The sequence below is a fragment of the Pteropus vampyrus genome, unplaced genomic scaffold (genome assembly GCF_000151845.1).
Source record: "Pteropus vampyrus isolate Shadow unplaced genomic scaffold, Pvam_2.0 Scaffold16, whole genome shotgun sequence".
In the NCBI taxonomy this organism is placed as follows: Eukaryota; Metazoa; Chordata; class Mammalia; order Chiroptera; family Pteropodidae; genus Pteropus; species Pteropus vampyrus.
Window position 1 is genome coordinate 7,503,648 of NW_011888797.1, and position 13,574 is coordinate 7,517,221.

At 49.4% G+C, this 13,574-nt stretch overlaps 1 protein-coding gene across 1 annotated transcript in view; it reads right to left on the reverse strand.

The window, feature by feature from the left end:
• LARGE1 (LARGE xylosyl- and glucuronyltransferase 1) overlaps positions 1-13,574 on the reverse strand; it is a 387,690-nt gene that overhangs the window by 33,675 nt on the left and 340,441 nt on the right. The window contains exon 10 of the mRNA XM_023527353.1: positions 1,868-2,031. Coding sequence (XP_023383121.1) covers positions 1,868-2,031 — 164 coding nt within the window. The remainder of the gene's footprint in view (positions 1-1,867; positions 2,032-13,574) is intronic.

Below are 13,574 nucleotides of genomic sequence, written 5' to 3' on the forward strand. Positions count from 1 at the left end.
GGTCAAGATCGGAGCTGGTGCTACATCCTCCGTGCTTTTCCCTCTCCCCTTTGTCATTCTGTCTTTCCCTGTTACCTGTTATGGTCAGCAATATCTGTGTTTGTGCACAGGGGGACTGGAGGCTGGGAATCTCTAGGAAACCACTAACCAGTGAAGCTATTTAATTCCTCGAACCATCATGCACTAACACATGGTGGGAATCAAAGCAAGGGATCTGCTTCCACGAGTCCCACCCCACCCAGATGCTTCCAGATGCAAAGATCCACTCACTCCACAGTAACTCCAGACTTTTATGCAAACCTTTTCATGTCTGCGTGCTTGTTCATTCATTTGTCCGTCCGTCCGTCCTTCCTTGCTTCCTTCCTTCCTTCCTTCCTTCCTTCAGTTTCTTTCCTTCCTTCCTTCCTTCCTAATAACAACTGACATTTATTAAACACTTAGTAAGTGTGCCAGGTACTGTTCTCAGCACTTTATAGGCAGTAAGTAATTTAATTCTCAAAATGACCCCATGAAATCGCATCTATACGCTGACCAGACATATCCGAGCTGGCTCAGAGACAATGAACCAATCGAACTCCTTCCCTGACTGTGGGAGCTGAGTGGGGAACGACATGAAGGAAGCTGGGACGAGGGCAGCTTTTGTGTGCCACCTGTAAGTCGAAGAGGAAACCGATCAACCGAGGTGGGAGAGAGGCACACGGGACAGCCAGGTATAGAAAAATGTGGCCCTGAGTGAATGACCTAGGGGCTTTGAATCCATTCATCTCTCGGCAGCCAGGGAGATGTTTTCAAAACCATAAGTGAGATCGAACAACTTTGTCTAAATTTCTTCAATAACGTCTCATGATGTTTAGAATAAAGTCCACATATTTTAGGAGTTTCTCATGTTTTAGCCTCTTAATCTCAGCTACTCTCCTCTCGATCTCCTGCTATACTGCAGCCCCACTGGTCTTCTGCCAGGTTTCTGAGTGTGCAAGCCCCTTCCCGCCACAGGTTTCTGAGTGTGCAAGCCCCTTCCCGCCACAGGTTTCTGAGTGTGCAAGCCCCTTCCCGCCACAGGGCCTTTCCACCTGCTACTTCATCTGCCCGGAAAACTCTTTCTCGGCAACTCGCACACCTGACTCCTTTTCTCATCTTAGGTCTCTGCAGAAATGTCCCCTCCTTAGAAAGACTTCCCTCGATCACGTGAGCTAAAGAAGGTCCCGCTGGACGTGATTACCTATTCTGGTTCCTCAAAGCACTTACCACAGTTATAACCATTTTACTTAACTGTCTATGGTTGTTCATACACTAGCCTCAAGTTCTCACCCCTGGCTGCACATTGCAAACTCAAAACAATGCAAGGTCTCCCCCTTACAAAGATTCCTACCTACCTGGGCTGCAGCGGAGCCTGAATGTGAATTTGTTTTAAAAGCTCTCCAGGTGATTCGATGTGGCCCCGGCCAAGAACCAGTGCATTAGATTGTGAGCCACGTAAGAGCAAGGGTCATGTCAGTGCCACCTGATAAAAGCTCAATGGATGTTTGTTGCATCGATACACGCGGAAGGAACGAAACAGCAATAGCTTTCCAGTGGCGACTGTGGCTCCGGCCTATGTGTTTCCCTATAACGCACCTCCTTTCCTCGAGGTAATCTGAGGAGAGTTCCATTTCCCAGAAGCAATCCTTCTCTCCATCCTCAAAATCACCACCAGCACCAAAATACAAGAGCCCTTGGTTTTCAGTGCTGGGATGCGGGTGAGACACTGGCCCTATAACGTCAGGCTTCCATGTGCTTAGCCTGGGAGGACATCTCTCCCGTCTCCACTTGATCAGGGGATGAGCAGCAGTGAGGGGACTGCACGGGGGGCGGGGCCCGTCTGCCGTACCTGTCCATGGAGAGCTGAGCGACCAGGGTGACATCCGTGTTGTCCGAAGCAGGCTCGTACTCATAGTGCAGGAAGTACAGGTGGGTCCGGTGGACAGTGAAACGCTCTCGCCGGAACTCGTAACACAGGTCGTCCTCATCCAGCTCGGAGAGCTGCTTCTGGAGCTGAAACACAGGAGAGGAGGCTTGGGAACAGAGGGAAAGCCCGGGGGGCCCAGGAGCCTGGCCCTTGTGGCCTGAGTTTGTCACCATTGGACGCCGCTGGTGGTCAAACACAGAAGGGCAGGTTCGCTGTTTTCGTTTTCCTCTGCGGTTTTCAATCAAATTTCAAAAAGGTGACAACGAAGGGCAGCTCTGGCGTTATTTCTCAAGCCGTGAGCAACGGCAGACGACTGCATTTATCGCTCCAGTTCTCCACCTTCCCGATAGTCCTACCCTTTGTCACGTGACTTCCACGGCCGCCTACTAAAGAGGCAGAGCCTACCTCCCTGACGCTTCAGTCTGACCTGGACTTGTGACTGGCTTTGGCCGATGGAATGGAGGGGAAGCTGTGACACCCCAATCCCGAGGCCGGGTCTCAAGAGGGAGGGCACATTTGCCAACCCTCCCCCAGCGCCGTGATGAAATGCCTCGGCTAGCCACCAGAGGGTGAGAGACGCCCAGAGCAGGGCACAGTCTCCCCGCTGCCCCAGACATGGGAACCGGCTCGGCCAAGATCAGCAGAGCTGCCTCGATAAACACCACCGAGGCTTTATGGATCTGGAGCAACAGATAACGGATGGGGGTATCACTGGCATTTTGCGTGAGGTGCTTTTTCATTATGTGAGCCTGTCCCACACATCAGGGGATGGGCAGCCTCTTGGGCCCCAGCCCACTAAATGCCTGTAGCATTTTCCAGACAGCCAGGTTCAACTCCAAAGTCATTCCCATGTCTCTAAATGCTGCTTAGGGAATCACTGAGATCCAGCGATCTATGAGACATGCTCGGCTATCGAAAACTTTTAAGTGTTAAAAAGGATGTGATCAGGGACACTCTAGCTTTTCAAGTTCCCTTTGATGTCCTTGCCTATTTAAAGACTGCCACGGTGCCAACAGTATAAGGCCGAGAAACTGGAATTCTCATTCCACCTAAGATCCTACGAGCCAAGTGACCCCTCTGTCCTGCAGGGTTAAACCCAGATGCTTGCGGATAATCACGCGCTCTCTCTGAGCCACTGCTCCCCACGTGCTCTGTACCTGCACCGGTGATGTTCTCTGTGTTCCCCAAGCCTCCTTTTCCTGCCACACCTCCACGACTGCACGTGTTCTTCCTCGCCCCACTCACTCTTCTCCACCTGGAGACCTGCTATTTACCTTTCAAGAGTCAGCATGGATGACACCTCCACTGTGGGCCCTTTACCGGCCCTGCCAGGTAGAGCTGGCCCATTTCCCCTCTGCGCTCCAAGAGCACTCAACTTGTGATTCCACTGAAGCACTTGTTAGCTTGGACTGAAATTATTTAAGGGCAACTTCCCTGGTGAGGTCGTGACACTTCTCCATGGCCTCCGGCACCGTGCCTTGTGCATGACAGGTGCTCAATATTCCTGCGTTACATGCATGAGAAGTACCTGCTGCACACGGGAGACAGTGCTCACTGTGATGCTAAGGCATGGCCTCCTAATTTTCCTTCTGTGTCCTTAATGTTATGCAGAGAAGGTGATCATCCTTGAACCATTATTTGTTCTAATATTTGCAGTTCAAGGGTCTGCGATGACAGAAAAGGCTTGGGACAGCAAACAAACACATGCCAGGCTCCGAGCACGGTGCTGGGTACACGTGATGCCGTTTCCTTAGAGCCTCCTGTGGGGCACGTGTAGCCTCATTTTCCAGTGGAGAAAGCAGCTTCGAGATCTCGAGGTCACTTAGGCAGGTCAAACCTGGGTCTGTGTCCCTCTACCACTGGCTGCCTCTCCAGGAAAGATGCTCCATCAACAGAGGCCGAGGTTACTGGGTCTACCCACTCCTGCCGGTATGATCTTGGGTGAGTTACGTAACCTTTCTGAGCTTCAATTTCTACAATTATAAAATGGGGGATAATAACAGTAATAACGACCATAACTACCTGCGGATTGTGGGGAGATTCCAGAAACTCTGCATGTAAAGGGTGCAGTGTTTGAAGTGAGGTAAAGACACAGCAGACACTATTATGATGGTGGATATTATTACAATTTGGAGAGAGGGAGACACACCGGGGCCCTGAAGACACCTAGGTGGGTGCTTTGTGTCCTCAAACATCACCTGAAAGAGATGGCATGGCAAGTGTCTGGAGGGCAGGGAAGGCGGGGCTGGCTGAGTGTCAGAAACAGTCTCCATGTCTTTTTCCTGGAGGAATCCAAATACGCCTGGAAACCAAAATGCCTCCTAGGAAGATGCCTAACTAGCTGATACCCACCCTCCCTTTCTCACTCACACTGCAAAAGAACATAAACAATGACTCCCCTTTAGGGAATAAACATCTGTAAAGTTCTTTGCAAAAGCAAGGCTGTTTGGGGTGTGTGTGTGTGTTTTGTGTTGAGCTTTTAATGTGTTGACACAGTGCATGGCTTCCAGTTCAATGAAGAGGAGCGGGGATGTGTGAAGATGTGTGTGGATGTGTGTGGGTGTGTGCGAACGTGTGTGTGGCCAGGCACATGTGCGCGGAGAAAAGGGTCCTTCTTTGATGAGGCTTCAAAGAAGTTTATTTATCATGACCAGAACATGAGATATGCATGTGTGTGTGTGTGTGTGTGGGGGGGGTTTTCTCTTCCCCTCTGTGCACACACAGGCATTCCAAGGTACATGGATCCAAGAGCCATTTTCTGAAAAGCACGCACATAGTGGACTCCTAAAGGCAGGAGCTGTATCCCATTCATTTCCGAATCCCTTGACCCCAGGACATCTGAGCACCTTGTACATTCAATGAGCCTGTAACAGATGTACTCATAGCCACTGCATGATAAGAAAGGGAACAGAGACCAATAAAAGTGCTATTAGAACATAAAGTAGGGCCTGCCCTAGCACGGAGGGTCTACCAGCTCTCCTGGGGGATAAGCAGCCTGCCTCTATGAGCTTCNTGTCCATGATGTAGTTCGGTAGCATCCGCATCCCTGTGGCCATCTCAGTGCTTAAGGGGTAGGGTCAAGGGAACGTTGTTGTCTACAATCACATTCAGTACTGTGGAAAGGACATCAGGTATGATGTCAGACATATAGTGTCAGCATCTATGAGACTCTGGACCAAGAGGAAGCCTTCCGTGAGCTTTAATTATCATCAACATGGTGGACTGCATCTTTGCCTAGCTAATACGGACTAAGCACGTGACAGATGTTTTCAGGTGCATTGCTTTATTAATTCAGTCCTTTGGCATACGTCTCCATTCTACAGAAGAGGAAACTGAGGCTCAGAAGCTTTCAGTACCCTGCCAGTTACACAGCTAGAGAGAAGCGGACCGGATTAAGAATCCAGTATTTGGACCTCAAACCATTGACCTTTTTACAACACAATTACTTCTCTCCCTGGGGATGGACGTGAGGATCAAATGAGCTGGTGGAAGATATAATACTCCAGGAACAAAGCAGACCATAAAAATGTGTATGCGGTCTGGTCCCAATACAGCAAACAGACAGACAGACAAAAACCCGCATAGAGAAGAGGCCAAGGGGAACACATTACAGTGTTAAAGCTTTCCTCTGAGCGGTGGATTTTATTGACTTCTTTCTGTTTTTCTGTATTTAACTGATTCCTTGCAATTTTCTGAAATGGGCGAATGCATGTAAAAGTGCTTTGTAAACTGTAGAGTGCTACACAAACCCTAGCCATGCTATTATGATCAGATTATGTGCCTTTTCAAATTCGAATCTAGGGCTGCTTATTGCCGACCGCATGGCTGATGCTATCTCAAGGGGAAAGACTCTGAGCAGCTGAAAAACTGCCTCCCTTTCACCCAGGGTACTAGCAATTTCCCCAGGGAGACACCGAGTTGGAGGGAGAGCTCTCATTAACAGCACTCGAATGCTACTGCACCCACACTTTGGCCACGGGGAAGCAGGGGACGCCTGACAAGCAAGTCACAGAAACAAAAGATAGATTTCTCCTGAGATAAAGTGCATTTGCTAAATTGCTTCTTTGGGCAGCCAGCTGAGGCGAAGGGAGATTTGGACTCCAGGGAAGATGGTCCTTTAAGCAGTTTGCATTTATTTCTTCTCACCCTTAAGGACAGTGGCCTAGATTGACCTCCGAGCTGCGAGAGATGATGGCTGAGGATTCGGAGGGCTTGGAAGTGTGTCCTGGGTTCTGGCCTAACGGACGTCTGTTCAAAGTCAGGAAAAACCAGAGAAAGAGAGAGAGAGAGAGAGATTATGGGGAAAACTAGACACTGGGATCTGATCCCTCTGACACTCATTTTCGATGTGACCTCGAGAAAGTCTTTTCTGCCACTCTATAGCAAGACAAGGCATCTGGGCTTCATAGAACACACTCACGGATCACACGCTCACTAGGCCAGGTGGCTTCTCTCCACCAGCACATTTGCTGGTAGCTGCAGACGCGCTCTCATGTAAGACTCAGACCGACTCTCTGGGTAAGGGATTATGATCAGTCCTGTGTTAAAGATGAAGATATTCATCGCCTGAAAGGTTTAGTCCCTTGTTCAAGGTCACACAATGAGTGAACCGAGCAGCCGAGACAGTTCCTCCAGGTGAAGTCCTCTGAGTTCTTGTACACAATCAAGTCACTATGACACCTTGCCAACCTCTGGAGCCATTTCTAGTTCTAATGCCAGATGATTCTATGACTCTAGAGCACTGGAGGCATGTGTTCCCCTTGGTGGCAGAGACCTGTGCTCACCAACACTCACGTTCTCCTCTCTTCCTGGGGACACGGCCAGGCTGTGTTACCAGCCTTCCTGTAGTTTAGGGTAACTGTGTGGCTCAGCTCTGCTCAGCAGACTGAGGGCAGAGTGGAGCTGCTACAGGCGCCACACTCAAGGTTATCTCATGCACAGTCCTCACTCTGTCAGCCACAGTAAAAGATTCTGGTACAGGAGTCCAAGGCTCCATGGAGGGAGGAGGCACACGATGGAAGGGGTCTGGGGCCCTGGAGAAAAGCTACCTGCCAATCAGGAACACTGATTGAGTCATAAGCTTCTAGCCCGCTGGGACCACTTTAGAACTGCTTGTGTTAACGTAACTAACACACCCACTCGAACTAGATAGTAAATGATGGAGACAGAGGACAGTGGACCAAGTAAGGATGCTCGCTGAAGCCACCCATTTCTCCTGGCGATATTTTTCCTTCTTGTGCCTTAGAACAACAGGAAGAAACATCTGGTGGATAAAATAACACTCAAGAATGTTGCTCTACATGTTCGACTTCCTTTCACCTTTCCGTGGCCTTCATATCCATTACTTCACCTGTTCGTCCCCATGTCTGTTTGAGACAGGCAGGGCTGCCGCCGTTACCCTCAGCTGATGGGTAAAGAAACCAGGACACCAGGGACCGGCTCAGAGAAGCTGGGGCTTTAACTCACATCTCCTGAAACCTACCTACCTCAGGGCTCTCTCCTGTGGTTTCCATGAAGCAGTTAAGTTATTAAAGCACACAGAGCAAGATTATAAGCTTCCTGGTTGCCTGCTGTGTATATTAATCAACAAAGTTCCAGGAACCCAAAACATTTTCACCAAGGAAACCCAACCATGGGCCACGTTCATTCTTTTGTGGGATTTCAGAAGAGGCCTGGGGTTAGGTCTGTTCAGCAAAGGTTCAGCTCTGCCCAGCTCGGACCTAGGCTCTAAGGAAATAAGGAAAGGCCTGGTTTCCTTCCTGGCTACCGGTATCAAATTGTACCTCACACGCGATTCATAGGCCCCTATTTTATGCTAAGATTGAGGAATGAACCCCAATACTTAAAGTCTTCACAATTTAAATTATTCGCAGTCTGAGTAGGGGAGAAAAGAGGCAAGTGAACAATGATAATACCAGGTCATCCTAATACAAACTTCATTTTGGAGGGCACGTGCTCTGTGCCACACTGATCTCAACTCCTGATCTGTCTTACCTTGCTGCGTCCTCACGAAGTCTGTCAGGTAGGACTAATTACGATTCCCATTTCACAGATGGGAAAACTGAGGCGTGGAGAGTTTAAGTAAATGGCCCGAAATCCCATCTTCAGTATTCCTAAGATTTTACACGAGGCAGTCTTACTCCAGGGCCGCCCCTTGCATATTACACAAGGAGACGGAGCGCCTGGCACGTTAGGTTAGAGTACGACCAGAATCTAGGGGCGTGAAAGAGGGATGTGTGTTAAGTCGGAGCGGGACGTGAACAGAGCAGGTCACAGTGGCGTGTCCATGGTGCGGACTTCGCTGAACATCCTGGCCCTGTGGCTCTCTTTTTTGTCCCCTCTCCTGGCCTCCCAGGCAAGTAAACACTTTGATCTGTTAGGCTCTGGAGTTTAACATGCTGGTGGAGGGCACTGGAGGCCGGCCTTGGGCGGTAGCCCGTCTTAGGGCTCTGGGCACTGTCCACCCTGGGCTCCGCTGCCCACCGTGTGATTAAAGAGCTGGTGACACGCGGCTCACACGTGAGAGCAATAACACATTCTGGTTTTTCTCTGGGGGTTTCTCTGGCATACAGCTGTTTCCACAGAGCCATCTGTTCCCTGGCATTGCCGTGTACGCTGATGCTGTAAAGTGTTTACAGAATCTGTTTATATGTGTCTTATTTTTAACTTCTAATTGAGCCATGGTGATGTGATTGGCTTTTCTTCTTGGTGGGCTCAGTGGCAGGGAAAGGGGCCTCACAGGTGACCCACCACCCTTGCAGCAAGAGGGAGCTGGGCTTGGAAGCCATCCTCTTAATGAGGCAGGACCTCAGAGCAGCTGGAGGGGATGGTGTCCAGGACAAGCTTTCTGGCCAGCAGAAAACGATAACGCCTACCTTAACCCTTTTCCGCATACCTTAACCCCTTCGACCCTCACGACAGCCTGGCCTGCGGTTATTTATGACCATTCGACAGGTGAGAAAACTGAGGCTTGTGGAAGGTGAAGGTTATCTCCAATGTCATAGATCTAGTCCTGGGGCCAGGTTTTCTGATTTCAAGTTCAAGAAACTGTCTAGCACACCACAAATGCTTCAAGAAAAGGATGTGTAATAGTTCATTTGCTCGACAAAATTCGAGGAGCACATATCAGGTGCCAGGCAGTCAATCTTTGAGGCATAAAGATATATTGATGAATAAAACAGATAAAAATCCATGTAGTCACAGAGCTTTCATTCTAATGGGGGAAGGCATGATGGACAAAACAAATAAGTCAAGAATATATTGATGAGTGATAAGTGCTCCAGAGTAAAATGAAGCCCTGGGAGATAGGGCGATATCGCCATTTCAGATCTAGGAGTGTTTTCAACGCTTGTAGAGAGACTGCTCAGCTGTGAGTCAAGCTTGATACCAGTTATAGTGCTGCCGCCAAACCGTTCTATGATTTCAATCCTCTGAGCCTCCATTTCCTCCTCTATAAAACAGAGTAAATAACCACCACCTTGCAGGGGTCTGAAAGAGTAAGAATGGTTATACAAGTAAAAAACAACTGGGAGAGTCGCTGAAGGACTTGGAGTATTATTACGTTCACTTTAAATAGGGAGCTAGATCCACTTAGGAAGCACGGCCTTGGTTTGTCGTTTTAGAATTAGGTAGACCTGGAGTCAAATCGCGGCCCAATGACTTCAGAGGTGTGTGACTGTGGGCAAGCAACTCATCTCCTCTGAGCTTGGTTCTCCTTATCTGTGAGATGTGACTCCGATGCCCGCCTCCCTCAACTGTGGTGAAGATTAGAGCTGTTCCCTTTCGATGACCCTGCAGGAAATCTCCAATTGTCAAAGGCTGAAGAAGCAGAGAAAGGCCTTGGAACAGCATGGAGAGCCGTCCCAGTGCAGGGGAGTGGATCATGTCTAGGGCAAGGCTGCTCCCCCTGGCTGCAGCATCTCCTGTGTCACCGCCTGGAGTTTGGTACTGGCTCCCTGGAGTACTGCCTGGGCAAGGATACTGGGGTTGGGACAGAGCCTGGGGGTGGGTGGTGGTGAGGGGAAGAATGGGGCCATTGATTAGTGATGTCTGCTGTGGACACAGGATAAGGAAGCTCTAAGTCGACAGACGCTGTCTATTGACTTAAAATTCCATATAAATGTGAAAACTCTTGGTGTCTATTTTTGTTGTTGTTGTTTTTTTTCCTTTCATTTGCATTTTTTTTTTGGATGTCGGCTGTGTTTCATAACTTAACCTCTAACACGACAGTGGAAAATTCTTTTACCAGTGGTCTTTCTGACTTCGATACCATCGGTTTTTCTTTTTTTTGGCTGCCAGCGAAAGGATGAACAGGGAGGTGAGCGCCGAAAGGGTTGTTCTGAAGCTGACGAACTGAAAGTGACAGCTGTCAGAAAGGAAGCTGCAGAATAAGCAGCAGATAGTCCGAGGCCATTTCCTGCCAGGATAAACAGCACCTTCCCTGCTCTGGTCAATTCCTGGCCCCCTCAGCCTACCCAGTGCAATCTTAGTCATCGAAAATTGTAAATTGAGTGTTGTATACTTTGGTGACTAAAGGAAGGGCATGTACTTTAGCAAGCTTCCCATCCAAATTGGTTAAAATGTATGTATTTGAATGGTTTTGCATTTAAAAAGGTGAGCTTCCTTTTTCTGGAAGATTCCCTTAGGTGGAGGAAGGCTTTCTTGATGAGAAAACATCACTCTGTAAATACAACGCTTAGGGAGAGTTGCATGTTTCTGAATAATATACTGTATGGAAACGTGCTATACACTCTGCTAGGCTGTCAGGGACAACAGGAGGTGTCCTTTTTTTGCTCCAGAGGACAGGACTTCGATTAATGGATTCCTTACAGAAGAGAAGATTTCAGCTCAACATGGGGAAGAATGGCTTAGCATCTGGGGCTTTCCAACAGTGGAGTAAGCCCTGGAGGTGGTGAGCTCCCTGTCTTTGGGAGGATTCCAGCAGAAGCCAGATGCAAGCCTGTTAGGGATGCTGTAGAAGGATTTTTGCATGGATTAGGAGGCAGAGAATATCTGTGATTATCCAACTGTGCTCTGCGGTGTCCCAGGGTTTCCTGGATGTGCTTCATGGGCTGGGTTACTGAGGGAAAGGGAGAGAAATGCTAAGGTGTACAATTCTAGCCTCCGTCGCTATTTCAATTAATAACAACTAATGCCTGCCTACTGAATGCTTATTGCATTATACGAATTAACTCACAGGTTCTGGGGAGAGATGCCTGGACACACCATGGCACAGGAGTGGCTGCGTCCCATTAGCCACTGTCATTCTACCACACCGTTGGAACCTGATCTCTTCCTAACCAGACTCTAAAATGAGGCCTGTTCTCGCATCTTAGCTCCTCACCGAAGAGATGAATCCCTTGACTTTCTGAATTTATTTATGCTTTTGGCAGCAAGGCCAAGCTCGAGTCCTCTCCTTCCCACCTGCTGTCTCCCGATCGGTGGAAGACTCTGCTGGGACTGCCCGACCCAGAGCAAACGCACAGCTCTCACGTACTTTAGAGACAGAGTTCTAAGTGACTCTGTAGGTTCCTTTCTCTGCCAGACCTTCTTAGAAGAAAGGTTAATAAAACCTGAAACCCATTTGTGGCACACACGAATTGTCACCAGATGGGTTGGACACTGTGGTGTGTGTGAAAAAACGCATCCCAATGAACACGGTGCTGCTGGTGCCAAGTCCTTCTTTTTTGGTGATTTAACATAAATTATCCAGGAAACACTAGGACAAAGGCGTCGCTGTCCCCATTTATCAGATGGTGAACCTGAGGCTCAGAGCATTCACGGGACTCCTCTGAGGTCACATGACTATTAAATGAGTGATCTGAGAAAACTCACAGTGAAAAAAACTAAATGATGTGAAAAAGAACGTTCCAGCCCTTTTAGTTCTCACACTGCCTTCACTTTTATCTGAACGTGCCACGCTTTCTGTTCACCTCAGGTCTCCACCGCTTGTGCTGCTTCCTCCCTCCGAGTTCACTTTCCACACCCCTCATTCCCTATTCATTCTTCAAACCTCGCCCCTTCCAGGAAGTCTTCCCTGATGCACCTTCTTCCTCCTCGGGTGTGCTATGTCCTTCTTGTGTGCTCTCCAAGCTCCCCCGCCATCTCGGCATTTATCACAGTGGAGAGCAACCCCCTGCTTGTCCGCCTCCCTCACTAGACAAGCACTGTGAGAGCAGGGCTTGGATCTGCAATGCTCGCTCTGGATCACTAGCCCTGAGGATGGTGATTGTTTGAATGACTAAATGTCCGAGCCTTGAAACTTAGTGCCATTGGAGAATTTGCCCACCTGGGATCTGCAGTCCGAGGAGGAGGTTCCTGACTTCATTTCTTGGAGACGACCACCATCTGTGCACAGTGCTAAGTGACCTCCTCCCACGGAAATGGGAGCACCTGGCTTGGGGCCGGATCCACGATCTTGCCTTTCCTTCTGGTTGTGTTTGCAGATAACAAAGGCCCAGGAGGTGAGACCCCCTACGAGACGGGTTCTGGGGTGCAGTGCTGCAGACGCCCGCCTTCCCAGCCTCTGCTGCTGCAGGCCGGCTCAGCCAGAGGAACTTGGCTGGAGCAGGGCACGGGGACCCGCGGTCTTGGTTTATGACGGCCACCTGCACTTGCTCTGCTGTTCTTAGTGCCCACAAAACAATCCGTCTGCTGTCTGTCTGTCCCCACTGCTGCTGCCCTAGGTCACAGCCCCACTGTCATTTTTTCTTTTTTGCCTGGGACGCTGGCAATAGCCTCTAAGTGGCCTCCCTGCCTCCAGTCTTGTCGCTTTCATCCTATTCTCTACACGGAGGAGTTTCCCTCAAATGTAAATCCGACCAGGATGAAAGCCCTTTGGTGGAGTCTAAACTCTGAGCATGGCCGAGGCCCTCCAGGTCAGCTCCACTCTCGGTCCCTGTCCCCAGGTGCCTCCTTTCTCGTACACAAACTACCAGCACATTCTCCCCGAGCTCTCTACTCCCTCATCTGCTCTGCCTTCACCTGGCACATCGTTCTTCTCTCTCATTCAATTCGTTCGACAAATATTTATTATGTGGTTATTATGTGCTTGCTTCTATAATGGGGGAGGGGACCCCAGAGGTGAACGGTATAGGCAAAGCCTCTAGTCTAACAATCTTATCTCCTGGTCTTATATTTAGGGGAAAAAAAAAAAAGCTGAAAAACAACTTATGTGAACCCAATAATTGTAAATAGTACACATGCCCCGATGAAAAGATAATAGGGCTCCTCACAGAGAGTGACAAAGGGTTACCTGAGGCTGAGGAGGGCCAGGGAAGGTTTCTGAAGATGCCACAGGTCAGACGTTTAGTTTAAACACTTGGGGGCAGGGTGGCGCAGGCAGTGGGAAGCAAGACCGGAGGTGGGGGGTGGGGGTGGGAGCGAGCCTGGGATGTAGAGGGAAGAGAAAAGCCCCAGGTGTGGCTTCTGCAGTGTCGAGGACTAGAGTGTTTAAGACAGCGGGGGAGCGGGCTCACAGAGGGCCGCTCTCTTGTCATTCGTGGTCCTCCCTGTACCTGGACAGACGCTTATTCTCTTGGCGGTCTCTAACACTTCTTACGCAGCAAGAAGTTTACCTCTAGGGACTGGGTCAGCCTCTAATTTCAACCCCAGTGCCTTGCACCGAGCC